The sequence below is a fragment of the Phragmites australis genome, chromosome 7 (genome assembly GCF_958298935.1).
Source record: "Phragmites australis chromosome 7, lpPhrAust1.1, whole genome shotgun sequence".
NCBI lineage: Eukaryota > Viridiplantae > Streptophyta > Magnoliopsida > Poales > Poaceae > Phragmites > Phragmites australis.
The window spans coordinates 25920661-25936100 of NC_084927.1; the positions used below are offsets into that span (position 1 = coordinate 25920661).

The 15440-nt window shown below is 43.5% G+C and overlaps 1 protein-coding gene across 1 annotated transcript; it reads right to left on the reverse strand.

Annotated features, from left to right (window-relative positions):
* Window positions 1-499: 499 nt before the first annotated feature.
* LOC133924393 (heavy metal-associated isoprenylated plant protein 16-like) lies at window positions 500-1337 on the reverse strand. The gene is made up of 3 exons (XM_062369899.1): window positions 1169-1337; window positions 982-1060; window positions 500-869 (listed from the first exon to the last, which is right to left on the reverse strand). Exons 1-3 carry the CDS (start codon window positions 1172-1174, stop codon window positions 613-615), a joined length of 342 nt encoding a protein of 113 aa, XP_062225883.1. The 5' UTR covers window positions 1175-1337; the 3' UTR covers window positions 500-612.
* Between the last annotated feature and the right edge of the window lie 14103 nt (window positions 1338-15440).

A 15440-nucleotide genomic window follows, 5' to 3' on the forward strand; every position in this document is an offset into this window, starting at 1 on the left:
TCGACTAAAATCAAACAAATTTACACTGGATGCAGTATATCCACTCAATTTGTACCAGAGTTTTATTTACCGATAGCAGAAATTTATCGATGGTCACTGATAAACGGGATTTTGTGATTTATCAGAATTCTATCGGCGATTGACGAGAAAAATGGCTCAATTTCTCTTGAAAATAACCATGTTTGTCTCTAAATCATTTAACATAAAAAAGTACATATAATAATATTAGTATCACTGATTCAAAGATATAATGATAGTGGTGTACTAGTGTGCCATTAGACGGAAATTAAAAAAAATTGGACAGTAAAGAAATTTACCGAACCTAACCGGTAAAATGGAAATATCATATTTGTTTCATCGATAATATCATAATCGTTTCACCAATAATCTTTTCCCTGATTTATACGCACACTCTGAGATGCTAAGCCCACGAATCTCATAGCCCAGCACATGTCACGTAACGTGGAGTGAAATAAATAAAATCTCCAAACAACTGGGCAATAGCAAAACTGTTTGTTCTGTAATTTTTTTTCATTACACAATAATATTGATTACAAATACGGAACAAATATGAATAAAATGTAAAAGATTGGCATGATTTCACAGCACTTGTCACCACCACGGCTGTGACAGGTTATGGTGATAATGGTAGTAGTAACCGGGGTAGCAATACGGCGGCGGGGGCACGACCTTGGGCTCTTCCGGCTTCTTTTCCTCTGGTTTCTTCTCCTTCACTTCCTCCACCAGCACGATATTGGCGTGGCCGAGCTTCTTGCGCAGGCATCTGACCAAGCAGATGGTGTCGATGCCGTCGCCGACCACCTCCAGCCGGTCCTTGCTGTCACCGGTGACCCCCATCGAGCTCACCCCTACACGACGACACACGCCGGCATTAGTACCGACCAACGCACAGCACGGTAGAAATGTAGAACCAATCCACGTGGACCCCACGTTCGAGCGTGATCTGAGATGGATGCGTACCATCTGCTCTGGCGACCAGCGCCATGGCCTTGGACCGGCTCTTCTCGCACGGCATGGTCACCTGGATCACAATCTTTTGCTGCAACAACCAGAGGCAAAGCGACCAGCATCGGGCATCGCGAAACAGAGGGGACGAAAGAAGCCCAACAAGAGGAGCAGAAATCGAGGCGGTTGCTTAGTTAGTTACCTTCATCGGGTGCTTGCTGCTGGTTTATGGAGAAACTGGGGAAAGAACTGCGGTCGGTGGAAGCTACTCTGATCGATGTTTCGCTGGTGCAACAAAGCGCTGCCTTGTGAAGGAGATAGCCATGCTCGCGGGCTCTTATATAGTAAGCCGCAATGGAGCAGAGTGCGACTAGCCGGTGAAGACCAAACAAAGAAGAAGCGAAAAAGTTGCTCAAGAGCATTCGTAGCAGGTAAGCTCCCTCCCAATCAAACAAGTGCCACTAGCTGACGGACTAACGCGTTCTCACGAGCTGGTCTGCAGGTTCGTACCGATTACTCTTTTAGACATAGAAAATGACTTGAGGAGACGAGACCCGAGCCGAGCCAGTTCTAGTTCTAGTGGGCCACTTGCGGAAGTGTGCGCTTCGGAGAAGCCGCAGCCGCGGCTGCGACGTGGACCGACTCGGTACCAGAGTCGCCTTGGCCTTGCCGACAAGCTTGGACCTTTCTCGCGCCCCGGTGAAGTCAGCAGTCATCGGTCATCGCCTAACGAGCTCGGGCATAGTCTTCAAATGCTGAAAAGTTGAGAGAAATACAAGTACTTACACTAGTGCAGGTCAAGTGGTCAACTGTAACACCCACTTTTCAGAAATTGGAGAATACAATATCACGGAAGAAAATGAATAAATAAATTGAATAAAAATTGGCCTAGATTTAATTCTTGTGTTAGTGCTTTTTGTTTCTTTTAGTTAGGTTCCTGTCCTTCTATGGGTGTTTTCGGTTTTTCCCTAAACCAATTAATTAAAATAATATGCAGAAGATAATTGATGAAAAGGTAATTGAAATTATAAAGAAAAGGAAAGGAATAAAAGAAAAACAAAAATAGAAAACCCATCAAACCTCCCTAGCGCAAAATCCTTTCTTCTCCCACCACTTTTCTTTCTTCTCTTGGCCCATTTTACTCCCTCGGCCTGCCTACATTTATGTCACTGTCACTATCAATGATTAGTGCAATACGAACTTATAGAAATAGTAGTAGATACTTCGAATAGATGAATCACATAGTGCATACATGATCTTATGCAGGTTTAGGCATTTTTTAGATAATAGCCCCACTTTCTGTTGATCTTTGTATTAATCTCCAGAACTGTTTATAATTGGATGTTTTGCTAGTCTAGATAGATCTAAATTTAATCGGATGGCTCTTTTGTATGTAGTCGGGGAGATAAGTTAATATAGATCTAAGTTGCAGAGGCTCAAGGGTGCAAAGCTTCCGTAGGCTTGAATGGCGTCAATGGAGTTCTAATGGCTTGTCCTCCGCAAGGTCCCTTGGCCCCGTATATATAGAGGGGTCGTTGTACGACTTCTGGAGTCTTTTCTTATTATTCTTGGAGATAAACTTCCCTATTTATGAGATATCTCGGGTATATACAGGTAGTTTTCATACGTCCAGGGATTACTTTCCCTGAGATCGAGATATACCCCAAGAATGTAAGGAAACCTATGGTATTCAGATATGGTAGTTTTATACTACCCATCGTCCGTTTCCTTTCCTCTCTCCTCCTCTTGTGGGCTGACTCCCTTCTACACCTGGGCCACGCGTGCGATGCCACACCCTCCAAATCGATGTCTGCCTCCCTCTGCCTGTTGCCCTCCCCCTTTTCCCGTTGCCCCCATTCCTTTCTTCTTCCTGATAGGGTTAATGAATTAAATCATCAATTGATGATGGAAATGGAAACCGCAACATCGTGCCATCAAATCTCAACCAAATGCTCAACGAATTCAGAAGAGAAACTTGGAAACCGATGCCAGCAACATCGCTCGCGCCTTAAACCCTAGACAATAGCAGCTTTCCTCCTCACGCTATAAATGGACACCTCAAGACCCTCTAGAGCACCCTAAAACCCCACGCATTTGCTTATGTGCCTCATCACTTCTCAAGCCCTGCCTGAGAGCCCATGCAACGAGTTCCATGCTCACCGGAGCACTCCACCTCACCACGCCATCACCCGTGCTTTGTGAAGCCACCCGATGCCCACAACTGTGTCATCCGAGTTCGCCTTCACCCCCTAGTGCTACTCCGTCGTTCATTGGAGAATGTCAAGCCCTCTAGCATGATTTCAACAACACACTGATAAAATTCCACCGTAACCCAACCATCGCCGCCTTCAAAGACCGTCAAAGCTGAGCCAGGTAAATATCCACGATCCGATTCCACATTTAAGATTAGATGTGGTGTACCTCTTCAGTGTGGGTTGATTTTTAGTCAGCCATTTCAAAATTAGCGTTTTAGATTTAAATATGTATAATCCCAGTTAGCCTGCCTAGTCATCGCCACCTCACCGCCACATAAGCCTCCACCTCAACGCCACACTGTCACTTCTACACACGTGACAATACAGCCAACCGCCGAGTCAGCAAAACCTTTATTTGTTAATCCGATGTCACCATTAGGTCATGCTGACACAATAAGTAGGTTTTTGTAATTAAAAAACTTGGCTAAAATACGAAAATAGTTAAATAAATTGCTAATGCCATAAATAGAGTTTTCCCTAGTAAAACAATTTATGTTAATTCATCTTATTTTTTTAATTCATGTATAACTCCCAATAATTCGAAATTAATTCCTAATGACTCGTAATAAATCCTAATAAACTATGTTAAATCCCTAATAATTCCTAATAGCCCTAATAACTCTTGAAAAATCCCAAAAGGCTCTGGAAAATCCTATGGAATTCGTATTCCCTTATATCATCCTATCTTTTTCCTTTTCTCTTGAATTAATATTTCGAGAGCCCATTTTCATCCATTGTAACTCTGTTCGATCGATTCCTTCATAAAAAATTCAACAAAAAATGTAATTCAACTAGTTAAGCTAAATTGAGTTTATTTTGTTCTTTTGGCTCTTTATGTTTATTTGCCTTGTTTTATTTTTTTGATTAGAAGACGACATCTCGAAGGAGGAGCTAGGAGGATTTCAAGACCAGGAATTCAAAGACCCAGCTAAAATCTAGGAAGGCAAAATGTCCTTGAAGCATTTTGTATCTATTATTGTAAATGTTTTGTTTACAAAATTGTGTGCTGATAATCTATCGGGAAAAACCCAAAATTAGGCTAGGCGTTCGAATACCCCCCCCCCCCCACTTTAAAATTGTTCATTTAACCCCTTGAACTTTAAATATCAGATCACATAACCCTATGGAGTAGTTTGCAACAGCGGTTTTGATGATGTGGCTGCCACATCACCTATTGTTGCCACATGGCTATCACGTGATCTCTCTCGTGTGCGTGTTTTGGAACCGAGTTAGCTTGGGCACTGGCGGAGCTCGTAACATATGGCCTAAGTCGTCCAGCCTGAGAGAGAGAGAGAGAGAGAGAGAGAGAGAGAGAGAGAGAGAGAGAGAGAGAGAGAGAGAGAAGCTGACCGGAGGGAGGAGAGGCAGAGAGAGGCTAACCGGAGGGAGAGAGAGGATGGCAGGAGAGGGGTGAGCGAGAAAAATATGACATGTGGGCATGCTTGCCACGTGTGCACTACCATGTCAGTGAAAATGACATCATGGGCTGCCACGTCAGTGAAACCGCTGCCACATCATCCAAACCATCGAGAAAAATCACTCCAGGAGGTTATGTGAATCGGTATTTCAAGTTCGGGGGTTAAATAGATGGTTTTAAAGTTCGAGGGGTTATCCGTACACTGGGAATTGTTTAGGTGAGTAATTTGGACTTTTTCCATTAGGCTATACCTTAGAATTCCATATTTTACTTGTCACCCCAATTTAGTGGAAATTATGGGAAGGGTAGATTATGCTTGGCCTGCTTTGGGATATTGGTGATTATAATCATTCAACTGAAATTGATAATGGTATTATGCAACTGTGATAAAATATGTGGAATAATTTTATTAGCAACAGGAAGCTTAGGATTTGAGCAAGAGATGGTTGTGACTGGTGCGGGTTGCACGGATTGGGTTGGTGGTAGACTTGCTCGAATCAATTTAAGGACCGATTTATGCAGCGACCAATTTGAGATTTATATTACAACCACAAGCCAAGTTACGGGCATGGCCTGACTAATTAATTAGCATTCTTCCCAACATAATGTAGGCCAGATAGTGTAGGGTTGGAAGGGTGTACTTTCCTAGAACTATCTGGCTCAAGAGGGGGATTCTTGGGTGAAGGGTGTACTCCCACGTTGGCGAAACCTTAGCGGGTAGACATGTATTGAGATGGAATTTGTAAAGGTTTTGTAGTGATTTCTAGCCGCATACCTCGGAAGTATGTAAATGTTTGATCAACACGAACAAAACAAAAAATCATGACTTATGGCTAAAGTGTATAACCACTATGGAGTGTATAATTGATTAATCAGCTATGCTCACGGTCAATAGCAGCTAGAAACTGTAGGGGAACCGTCCAAATGATATTCTAGTTAATCACCAAATCAACCATTTGCATAATCACGACTTCGACGATTAACATGAATAGCATCCAGGTAGTTCCGGCACTTATTTTGTACCCAAGATCGGAACACATACATTTCCAACATAAGCAATCACAACCAAACTTAATAGTGTGACTAATTAAATTATATTACAAATTTTTAAGCATTTACAAATTTAATAATTTACAGCAAAAGAGATCTAAGAGAATACTAAAATTAATCAACTCCTTGCCAAAAGATAAACTACGCAGCGGGAACAAAAGCTAAAGACAACAAAAGATGGGTGAAGTCATATGCCCTTAGCCTCCACCCCAAAAGCGCAATCTCCGAGCAGTTGCCTACTCATTCCCACCGCTAGCATCGGCGGGCGTGAAGTAGCCAAACACTGCCTCTTCCTCACCTGCAAAATATGTAGAGCAGCTGAGTACGAAGGTACTCGCAAGACTTAATCCATATAGGGTATATATAAATAACTCGACTCTAAGAATTATACATTAAGCAATTATCAAGGGAAAATGCTACAAGATTGATTAAAACATATGAGCCCGCAACCTAGACACCTATGTGTGAGCATCTAAACTTAACCAACAAACCCTAAACCTGTAACTACCAACCTACACATAAATGTAAATGGAACCATAGTAATACATCAATAGCCAGTCATCAATATTTCCCAACATACCATCCATACCACCATTCCGTATTCCTAACCCTACGACCGATGCAAATGGATAGAAGAATGCTCATGATCGAGAGCGCAGCAATTCAAATTATTTTTACATCCTGCAGGGGGTACTCCTTTACCTACATGACTCGAGGATCATACAGCTCGCGTGTCCACACAGGCCTACGCAAGGAGTACTCATGTTAACCTTTCCCAATAAGCCCCAACCGTTTGATCATGCGCCGATAGGTGTGAGGATCATCCAGAACTACTCCTGGAGCAAACTGGATACCCCTACAAGTCTATTATACTCATGACACCATCAACTCGCACGCCAAAAGGCCACAGCTACAAAGGTATTAGTCTTATCGTTCCTATAATACAACATGCAGTAAGTACGAAAAGTGTTAAAGCCAACTACACTAACATACAGTGTTTAAGCGATGCAAGCGGTCTACGGCACCCGAGCTCCTCTCCTGACCTACCCTAGGAACATCCTCTAGGGTAGAAGGTACCCCTAACACCACTCACATCTCGTCTCATCCTCACCACTCATCCAACCATCAGCATCATCTTCGTAATCATTGTGCAAGTAATTAAGCCTATGCTAACGAATAATGAAATATTTCACCGCTCGACTTCTACTGTAGACCAATGCAATGCTAAACAGCTTGTATCACATTTTAAGTTAGACATTGTCATGATCATACTTAAGCTATAAGGACATGGATCATCAAATAACCAAGGTAGGATAATGCATCACATAGGTTCTACTCATATAAGCTCAACATTGCCTCATTGAATATGCAAACTTACATAAAGCATAATTTATCAATTTTAGACTCCACAATTCAAATCAAGGGTGCAATATGATTAGATACTTGTCTTGCTGCTCTGGGGTTTGCCTAATACTTCCCACACAACACTCTCAAAACTCTGAAAGGTTGTTGTCACCTTTACTCGCTTGGACCATTGGCGCAATGCCCTCTAAACGAATCAAAATGAATTGCATAAACAAATGAACGATAAAAGAAAATGTACAAATGATGCATGCTTGAAATAATAGAACGTCATGTTTCAAAAATATTTTCAAAAGACCACTAAGTGATTAGGGTTTTGAAGTTTGAAATCCTAGACAAGGTAACCTAAGTATACCTAGCTTTAACAGGCTGGCAGTCAGACCGATGTAGAGGTGCTAGTCTAACCATCGGCTAGCAAAGAGTTTTGGCCTCTAGCGGTCTGACCGCAGGCATGGTGACGATCAAACCTCCCACCAATAGTTAGACCGGCCCTAGTGACAGTCAGACTCATGTATAAGTTTTCAACTCAGATTCTCCGATCCCAACGTGCGGCCAAACCGGCCCTAGCAGTGGTCAGACCGCCAGACCTTGCCAGCAGCGCCTTTGCGAGGTCGCCAGCGAGGACTCTAGCAAAACCTTCAATGACAAAGGGTACCAAAATTCTCTATGGGACTAGTGGAGTGCTACTAAAGTGATTTGGACAACATTCACCGAGCAAAACTTGGAAATCTCCACAGTGGGGATCTAGGCTAGGGTAAGATTTTGGCCTAATGACATAAGGATCGATTGGAGCTCAGAAATGAGGGGGCAATGGTAGGGTAAAGCTCACCTTAGCTTATGGAAGCTTTCTATTGGATTGGAATGCTTCGGGAAGGCTCTAATTCGCGGATCGGCTCCCAGAGTGGTGATGAAGCTCACGGAGGAAGAAACGCCTGAGTAACACCAGTGAGAAAAAGAGGGGAAAGACTTGGGGAAGTCCTCCAGAAGCTTGGGGAGATTCCCACCTTTGATCTCCGGCCTTCAACATGCCGAGTAGAGCTCTCTTTCTCTCTCTAGGGTTAGGTGGAGCGAGGGAGAATGAGAGAGAAGTGAGAGAGAGAGAGAGAGAGCAAAAGAAAGTGATCGATCTACTTAACCCGAGCCTCTGTGTGCTGGCGATCAGACTGCAAGCTGGGGCGGTCATACCGCGATAAATCCACATGACAACCCACGTGGTAGCGCACCTGGCAGTCAGACTGCGGGTGACCCTGGTTAGATCATGAGGGGGTTTTTTTTGTCGAAAATTTTCTAAGTCTCCCCTCTTTCCTTTCCTCATTCTCTCCAAGGTATTTGGGCTTTTCTAAAGAGATATAGACCATCCCTAAGCACTTTTGGAACACTTTTAACTAAATTTAAAAGAAAAATACGTATAAACACATGCGATGATGATTATGCATGATTAATTTCGTAATTAGCACTTTTGGGACGTGACAAACCTTCGCCCCTCCTTAAGAAGAATCTCATCCCAAGATTTGGTAGACTTAGGGAGAATGTGCTAGCGATGAAATGGAAAAGAATTCTCCACAATTGGGAAAGAATCACGTTAATTTTCATTGACGGAACGAAAAGAAAGCCATCGGGCCTCTCTGTGAATTGGCGGTTAGACCGCAGAAATGGTGGATAGACCGAAATATATACATAGAGTTTTGAGCTCCTACAGTTAGACTGATAGTGTGGTGACGGTTAGACTGCCAACCAACAGTCAGACCGCAGGCCTTGGGTGGTCAGACCGCCAGGGAGCAGAGAGTTTTGAGTTCTGAACAACACTGGCGGTCAGACTGGCAAACCAACAACGATTAGACCGCTAGGAGCATGACTCTCCCGGTTGGGTGGTCAGACTGGCAGACCAACAGCAACACAAACCTTTGGAACAAAACTTCCATTCTACATAGCGATGAATTTAGATATGTGAGATGTTTCAATGTGCAAAAATTACAACGGTATTGACAAGTTCTCAAAAAGTTTGTGATATTCGGAGCAGATTTTATCCTCGCGCTCCTAAGTCGCTTCGTCCTCGATGCGGTTGCTCCATTGGACTTTGATGAACTTTATGGATTATCGTCGAGTTTTGTGTTCCACTTCATCTAAGATTCAGATTGGTGGCTCACAATACGAAAGATCCGGCTGCAACTCTTGATTTGCAACTTCAATCACTTCGGTTGAAACTCGAAGGCATTTCTACAGTTGCGACACGTGGAACACGTCGTGGATAGCGGAGAGGGACGGAGGCAAGTCTAATTGATAGGCCACATCTCCACGCTAGGCAACAATCTGGAATGGTCCCATATATCGAGGTGCTAGCTTTCCTCTGACTTGAAAGCGTCAAACTCCTTTGAGTGGAGAAACCTTGAGATACATAAAATCTCCAATCTCGCACATAAGTTCTCATCAGCGGCGATCCACATAGCTCTTCTGTCCTGACTGAGTCGTGAGGAGACACTTTTGAATAATCAGAACATGCCCTTCTGCCTCCTTGACCAAGTTCGAGCCTAGAAAAGCTCTCTCACTGAATTCGAACCAATTCAATGGTGTTTGGCATCTACGGCCATAGAGAGCTTCAAACGGGGACATCTCAATACTTGATTCATAGCTACTATTGTATGAGAACTCAGTGAATGGTAAGCAAATCTCCCACTTCTTTCCATACATGAGCACACAAGCTCAGGGCATATCTTCTAGAATTTGGTTCACCCATTCAGTTTGACCATCAGTCTAGGGTTGGTAAGCGGTGCTATGAAACAGCTCGGTTCCCATGGCCTCATGAAGACTTCTCTAGAAATGAGAAGAGTGCCTTGGAAAAAAATGATCTTCTTCGGAATGCCATGCAGGCAAACAATTCGAGTGAGGTACAGTTCCGCATATTGTTTGACCGAATATGTGGTCTTGACAGGAAGAAAATAAGCGGACTTTGTCAATCGGTCCACAATGACCCAAATCAAGTCATATCCATTTGAGATCTTTGGCAATCCAGTAATAAAATCTATTTCAATCTCCTCCCACTTCCAGGAGGGAATAGGCAAAGACTAGAGTGTACCGACTGACTTGAGATGTTCGGCCTTCGTCCTTCAGTAGACATCACACTCAGCAACAAATCGAGTGATCTCCCGCTTCATGCGAGTCCACCAAAATCTGGGTTTGAGGTCTTGGTACATCTTTGTGCTCTCGAGATGGATGTATATCAACGAGTCGTGAGTTTCATCCAGAATCTTCTTCCTCAAGACCCCAACCTTCGGGACCACTAGCCGGTCCCCAACCCACAGAAGACCTTGACCATCTTCAGAAAAGCATGTTGTTTTGCCTTCCTTCATTTTATCCTAGATTCAGGCCATGCCCTTGTCAACCTTATGAGTTTCTTTGATTTCATCCAAGAGGGTGGATTTTATCTCCAAATTTGCAAGAAATCCCTCTGAAACCATTTCGAGTCCAACCGTCGGAAATCGTCACAAAGTGAGGTGACCCTGGGCTGGAGCGAGAGGCAATTGCATCAAGTCTTTCGACTCAGTGCATCGGTGACCACATTCACCTTGCCTCGGTGATAATGCACTTCCAGCTCATAGTCTTTGATCAGCTCGAGCCATCTTCTCTATCTCATATTCAGATCGGCTTGAGTGAAAATGTATTTCAGACTCTTATGATCCATATAAATATGGCACAAATTGCTCAACAGATAATGGCACCAAATCTTCAGAGCGTGCACCACTGCCGCAAGCTCTAAGTCGTGGGTTGAGTAGTTCTCTTCATGGTGCTTCAACTGACGTGAGGCATAAGCCACAACTTTGCATAAGGACATATCTAAGGCTTATGCGGGAGGCATCGCAATAGATGTCGAAACCTTGGTCCACTTCAGGCTGAGCGAGAATAGGAGCAGTTGTGAGCTGTTTCTTCAAGGTTTAGAAAGCTGACTCACATTCACTCAACCACTCAAACACATTTCCTTGTTTCAACAGCTCAGTCATTAGCTTGGTAATCTTGGAGAAATTTTTGATGAACTAGCGGTAATAGCCCGCAAGTCCAAGAAAACTTCGGATATCAGTGACATTCTTAGGTTGAACCTAATTAAGCACATCCTGCACCTTACTCAGGTCAACTGTGACACCATTTTCATACAACACATGACCCAGAAAAGTGACTTCCCTGAGTCAGATTTCGCCCTTGCTGAACTTGGCATATAGTTGGTGATCTCGAAGGTGGCCAAGTACAACACGGAGGCGCTCTGCATGCTCTTTCTCGTCGATGAAAACCACAACAAACTTGTCAAGTTCCTCCATAAACACAATGTTCATTAAATAAATGAAGAATAATAGGGCATTCGTCAAGCCAAAGGACATGATGATAAACTCATAGAGCCCGTAATGAGTCGAGAATATCGTCCTTGGAATATCCTCTGATCGGACATTGATTTGATGGTAGCCTAATCTCAAGTCAATCTTCGAGAAAACTCGAGCACCGGTCAGTTGGTCAAACAGGATACCAATCCTAGGGATTGGATACTTGTTCTTGACAGTGACTTCATTCAGCGGACGGTAATCAACACACATCCACAGAGTACCATCCTTCTTCTTCACAAAGAGCATCGGGCATCCTCAAGGTGAGGAGCTCGGACGAATAAATCCCTTTGCAAGCAACTCCTAAATCTGCTTCTTCAACTCTGCCAACTCATTGAGAGACATCCAGTAAAACCTCTTTAAAATTGGGGTTGTTCCGGGCAAAAGATCAATAGAGAATTCTTCAGCTCTGTCAGATGGCATTCCTGGCAATTCTTCTGAGAAGACCTTGGGAAATTCGCAAATGACCGGGATACTCAGAAGATCCGTGGCTAAGATGACATTCAGGGCATAAAAGCAAGGATGGATCTCCTTAAACTTCAAATGGACTTGGGTGTCGGACATGTCATTAAGAGTGACAGTCCTACGAGCACAATCAATAACGGTTTTATTCTTGGCAAGCCAATTCATTCCCAATATGACATTCGTGTTGCGTACGAGAGCCTCAAGGAGCGTCATCTGCAGTTTTGTTCGATCTGCATCAGAACATCCGCCATACTCAGCAGTGGAGGTGGTGGAGGGTTGTTCTCATTGGAACCCTTAGGAAGGTCTCTGGGATTTTGGCGGGTTCTCATCTTGTTGTCACGATAAAATGAAGAGGGAAAAGTCAAATTCTGACTTAGTATAATAGCATTAGTCGGACATCATTTACTTGGACCCATAACACTGTGTATTTGGAAAAATGCATGCATATGAGCTATATAAAATAAAAGTATGCTTGATTCCTATCTACACATTTCTTGCTCGTACGCGTCTCTTCGCAACAACATCAAGATCACATGCATTCATACATACAATAGTTTTCAATCATCACCCTTCGCACTACCTTTTATTTCTTGTGCGTACGGTGCGAGTTGCACAAGCATCGTTTCATATGTTGTTGCCAACGTATTCACGTCCTGTACCATCATCTTACAGGACACCCCTTGTAATCGCCACATGGATAGACGACCATATCTACCATCGTCTGGTGGATGCTCATACATTATTGCTAACGTATTCATTTCTCGTACCATCACCATACGGGACACACCAGGCCCCTACCTCGCACTAGTTGAGCCTCCGATATTTACCGCCATCGGGATGCGTTCCTTACCTTTTTCGTCAATGCAACATGATTCATGAAAAGAAACACCACATACGAAACTTAACGACATAAGCGTCGCACACAACAATGCATTACACTTAGGGGTATAATATGGCAAGTTCATATCTATTAATCATGAGGAGGCATCAAAGAAACTTTAGTGGGTTGCTTAGTATATTTGACACTTTACTAACCCACATTCTAAGTGTTTTTAGGCTACTTCATTAAAGTAGGCTCTGATACCAGTTGTGGGGGACCGTCCAAATAATATTCTAGTTAATCATCAAATTAATCATTTACATAATCACAACTTCAATGATTAACCAGAATATCATCCCGGTAGTCCCGGCACGTGTTTTGTACCTAAGATCGCAACACATGCCTTTTCAACATAAGTAATTACAACTAAGCTTAATAAAGAGCGAGTAATTAAATTATATTACAAGTTCTTAAGCATTTATAAGTTTAACAATTTACAGTAAAAAAAGATCTAGGAGGATACTAAAATTAATCAACTCCTAGCAAAAAAGAGAAACTACGTAGCAGAAACAAAAGCTAAAAACAGCAAAAGATGGGTGAAGTTGTATGCCCTTAGGATCCACCCTAAAAGCGCGATCTCCGAGCAGTTGCCTACTCATTCTCGCCGCTAGCATCGACAGACGTGAAGTAGCTAAACACCGCTTCTTCCTCACCTGCAAAACTTGTAGAGCAGATAAGTACAAAGGTACTCGCAAGACTTAATTCATATAGCGTACATATAAATAACCCGACTCTAAGGATTATGCATTGGGCTATTAGCAAGAAAAAAGGTTACAAGGTTGACTAAAACATATGCTTCCGCAACCTAGACACTTATGTGTGAGCATCTAAACTTAACCAACATACTCTTCCAAACCTTTAACTACCAACTTACACATAAATGTAAATGAAATCATAGTAATACATCAATAGCCAGTCATCAATATTTCCCAACATACCATCCATACCACCATTTCACATTCATAACCCTACAACCGATGCAAATGGACAGAAGCATGCTCATGACCGAGAGTGCGGCAATTCGAATTATTTTTACACCCTGCAGCAGTGTACTCCTTCACCTACATGACTTGAGGACCATATGGCTCATGTGTACACATAGGCCCACGCGAGGAGGTACTCGTGTCAACCTTTCCCAATAAGCCTCAACCATTTGATCATGCATCGATAGGTACGGGGGTCATCCATAACTACTCCTGGAGCAAACTAGATGCCCCTACAAGCCTATTATACCCACGACACCATCGACTCGCACGCCAAAAGGCCACATCTACAAAGGTATTTGGCTTGTTGCTCCCATAATACAGCATGTAGTAAGTATGAAAAGTGCTAAAGCTAACTGCACCGACGTACGGTGCTTAAATGATGAAAGCAGTCTACAACACCTGGGCTCTTCTCCTGACCTACCCCAGGAATATCCTCTAGGGTAAAAGGTACCCTAACACCACTGGACAGGCTGGCAAGGTAACCTAAGTTTGAAACCCCGGACAAGGTAATCTAAGTATACCTATCTTTAACAGACAGGCGATCAGACCGACATAGAGGTGGCAGTCTGACCGGTGGCTAGCAGAGAGTTTTAGCCTCTAATGATCTGACCGTATGCATGGTGGCGGTCAGATCGCCCACCAACAATCATACCGGCCCTAGTGACGATCAGACTCCTGTATAAGTTTTCAACTCGGATTCTTCGTTCCCAACTGGCGGTTAGAGCGGCCTTAGCGGCGGTCAGACCACCAGACCTTGCCGGCAACGTCTTTGCAGGGTCACCGGCAAGGACTCTGGTGAAACCTTCGACGATGAAGGGTACCAAAATACTCTATGGGACTAGTGGAGTGCTCCTAAAGTGAGTTGGACAACATTCACCGATCAAAACTTGAAAAGCTCCACGATGAGGATCTAGGCTAGGGTTGGGTTTGGACCGAATGATATGAGGATCGATTGGAGCTCGGAAATTAGGGGGCAATGGTAGGGGAAAGTCCACCTCAGCTTATGGAAACTTTCTGTTAGATTGGAATGCTTCGGGGAGGCTCTGATTCGCGGATCAACTCCCAAAGTGGTGGTGAAGCTCGCAAAGGAAGAAACGCCCGAGGAACGCTTTACCGGCAAGGAAAAGAGGGGAAATACTAGGGGAAGTCCTCCGGAAGCTTGGGAAGATTCCCACCTTCGATCTCCAGCCTTCAATGCGCCGAGTAAAGCTCTCTTTCTCTCTCTAGGGTTGGGTGGAGAGAGGGAGAGTGAGAGAAAAGTGAGAGGGAGAGAAAAAAAAAAGAAAGTGATCGATCTACTTAATCTGAGTCTCTGTGTTTTGGCGATCAGACCGCAAGCTGGGGCGGTCAGATCGTGGGCAGCCCACGTGGCAGCGCACCTGGTGGTCAGACCGCAGGTGACCCCGGTCAGATCATGAGGGAGTTTCTTTTGCCAAAATTTTCCTAAGTCTTCCCTGTTTCCTTTCTTCATTCTCTCCAAGTTATTTGGGCTTTCTTAATGAGCTCTAGACCATCCCTAATCACTTTTAAAACACTTTTAACTAAATTTAATAGACAAATACATATAAACACATGAGATGATGATTATGCATGCTTAATTTCGTAATTGGCACTTTTGGAACGTGATAGGAACCCTCACATGATTAGATTTCACTTGGTTATGGAAGGGTGATTGGAACCTTTGGTTTGGTCGGG